The sequence below is a fragment of the Cavia porcellus genome, unplaced genomic scaffold (assembly GCF_034190915.1).
Source record: "Cavia porcellus strain 051 isolate PalLab524CR breed Dunkin Hartley unplaced genomic scaffold, mCavPor4.1 scaffold_26, whole genome shotgun sequence".
NCBI classification, from domain to species: Eukaryota; Metazoa; Chordata; class Mammalia; order Rodentia; family Caviidae; genus Cavia; species Cavia porcellus.
In genome coordinates, this window is record NW_026947509.1 from 24,716,068 (window position 1) to 24,718,537 (window position 2,470).

Consider the following 2,470-nt stretch of genomic DNA (forward strand, 5'->3'; position numbering starts at 1 on the left):
TTTTATTTTCTCTATTTGTAAAATTTCATAATCCACTTAAGCCCCTTCAAGGACTAAAAACCTGTGACTCTATATAATACATACAATTGGAATAAAAAAGAATAGTTACATCTGAGCCATGGATAGGGTAATCTTAAGAAAATAAGTTAATTTCTTTTGATTGACTTGTGAACCAGTAAGTCAGGTACCAGAACAAGAATTTGGAAAATGCTGGAGATGATCTATACAAGACGGTGATGCGATCAGGCCTGGACTTGGCCTTCAGTTTAAGAATGAGCAAGGCTGGCTTCAGATGAGAACTGAAAGACAGACAAGCCTCCTTTCCTTCTTTCAGATTTTCTGAATTTTCCAGGATTTGATCAGCCTCCTCTGGAGAACTGTTCAAAACACATCATAACCACATTGTCGGTTACCTGAAAGCCAGATCATCCGGTGAAAATTACAGCTCCAGGTTACCATGACAAAACAACAGGGAGCAAGGAGTTTGATTTAAGGAAAAGTGCAGTCAACTGGACAATAAAGAAAACTTTGTCTCTGAAATCCAGATTTGTAGGTCCTTGGACAAGTTAATTACTAAGAGTAAGGAGAACCTTAATGTACTCTGTAAAAATATATAACCCAAATTTAAACCATCAATAAGTTACTCCAATAAGAGTTGGAGGTTTCTTTTAATGGTTTCTTTTAATGAATCACGATTCTCTATTGCATTTTTCCAGATTGTATGTTTAGCACCTGCTATGCTTCCAAAATGACCCAAAAGTACTGCGTGGAAATTTTTAAAAGAAATACAAGGGTGAGGGGCTAGGGGTTTAGTTCAGTGGTGTAAGCACCTGCCTGGCAAGAGCAAGGTTGTGAGTTCGATCCCAGGTACCAAAAATAAAAAAATACAAGGGGGGTGTAGCTCAGTGGGGGTTAGCACTCAGAGACCCTGGGTTCAGTCCCAAGCACAAGAAAAACAGAAAGGGAAGAAGGAAAAGAAAGAAAAAAAGGAAAGGAGGGACAGAGTAAGGGAAGGAGGCAAGGAAGAAGGGAGAGGGAAGAGAACTATTTGAACACACATTCGAGATGGATAAAATATATTAAGTGGTACACTGAGGGTTTTTTCCTACTTATTGAAAGAAGTGTCCGACAAAAAGAATGGAAGAGGCTTTCTTACTCAATCAAACTTCTGAAGTAATGTATTTTCGACTTAGTGGTTTATCTGTAAATCAGAACCTACAGATGGCTGTGTTTTTCATGTTCCTTATCTTTTATCTTTTGACACTGATTGGAAACATCCTCATTGTCATAACTATTATCTATGACCACCGGCTCCACACTCCCATGTATTTCTTCCTCAGTAATCTGTCCTTCATTGATGTCTGCCACTCCACTGTCACTGTCCCCAAGATGTTGAAAGACACCTGGTCAGCAGAGAAGCTCATCTCCTCTGATGCCTGCGTGACCCAGATGTTCTTCCTGCACCTCTTTGCCTGCACTGAGATCTTCCTTCTCACTGTCATGGCCTACGATCGGTACGTGGCCATTTGTAAACCCCTGCAGTACATGACAGTGATGAGCTGGAAGGTATGTGCGTTGCTGGCTATGGCCCTCTGGACAGGGGGGACCATCCACTCCATCGCCCTGACCTCACTCATCATAAAGTTGCCCTACTGTGGTCCTGATGAGATTAACAATTTCTTCTGTGACATACCTCAGCTGATCAGACTGGCCTGCACTGACACTCACATCATTGAGATCCTCGTTGTCTCCAACAGTGGGATGATCTCTGTGGTCTGTTTTGTGGTCCTTGTCATTTCCTATGCAGTTATCTTGGTAAGTCTAAGGCAGCAGATCTCTAAAGGCAGACAAAAGGCTCTGTCCACCTGTGCAGCCCACCTCACCGTGGTCACCCTGTTCCTGGGACACTGCATCTTCATCTATTCCCGCCCGTCTACCAGCCTCCCAGAGGACAAGGTGGTGTCTGTATTTTTCACAGCTGTCACCCCTCTGCTGAACCCTATCATCTATACCCTTAGGAATGAAGACATGAAGAATGCCTTGAACAAATTGATGGGGAGGAAGGAAAAGAAAGACAAAAATTAAAACGCATAGGCCATTAGGATGCTTGTTGCTCCAAATTAAAGAAATGCCTGGAAAAGAATGAGTTATAACCATATTTATCAGACTGCATGAAATATAAAATTATCCTATGACTTAATAGCTAACAATCACAGCAATAATGACAGTTACAAATACCTTGCGTTTGCTGCAAATTGTCCTAGGATCTGTACAGTTGCTTAATTCTTACAGAAACCCTGGAAGGTGGGTATTAGGTTTACTTACAGATGAGAAAACAGCTCTAAGAGGGCAAACAGAATGCCCAGAGTCACCCGTCTTGGAAATGATGACAAGATTTAAGGAAACTAAGGTTGTAGCTCAGCAGTGGAGCTTGTGCATAGCATGCTCAATATCTTGAGTTTGAGCCTCA

The 2,470-nt window shown here is 41.8% G+C and overlaps 1 protein-coding gene across 1 annotated transcript; it reads left to right on the forward strand.

The window, feature by feature from the left end:
• Positions 1-1,137: 1,137 nt before the first annotated feature.
• LOC100734838 (olfactory receptor 4E1) lies at positions 1,138-2,085 on the forward strand. Its single transcript, XM_003474511.1, has one exon. The coding sequence runs from the start codon at positions 1,138-1,140 to the stop codon at positions 2,083-2,085; it is 948 nt and encodes a 315-aa protein (XP_003474559.1).
• The last annotated feature ends 385 nt before the right edge of the window (positions 2,086-2,470 follow it).

Bases quoted from the DNA above. Each gene is read 5' to 3' on its own strand.
- LOC100734838 (XM_003474511.1), top strand. From the start codon at position 1,138: ATGGAAGAGGCTTTCTTACTCAATCAAACTTCTGAAGTAATGTATTTT.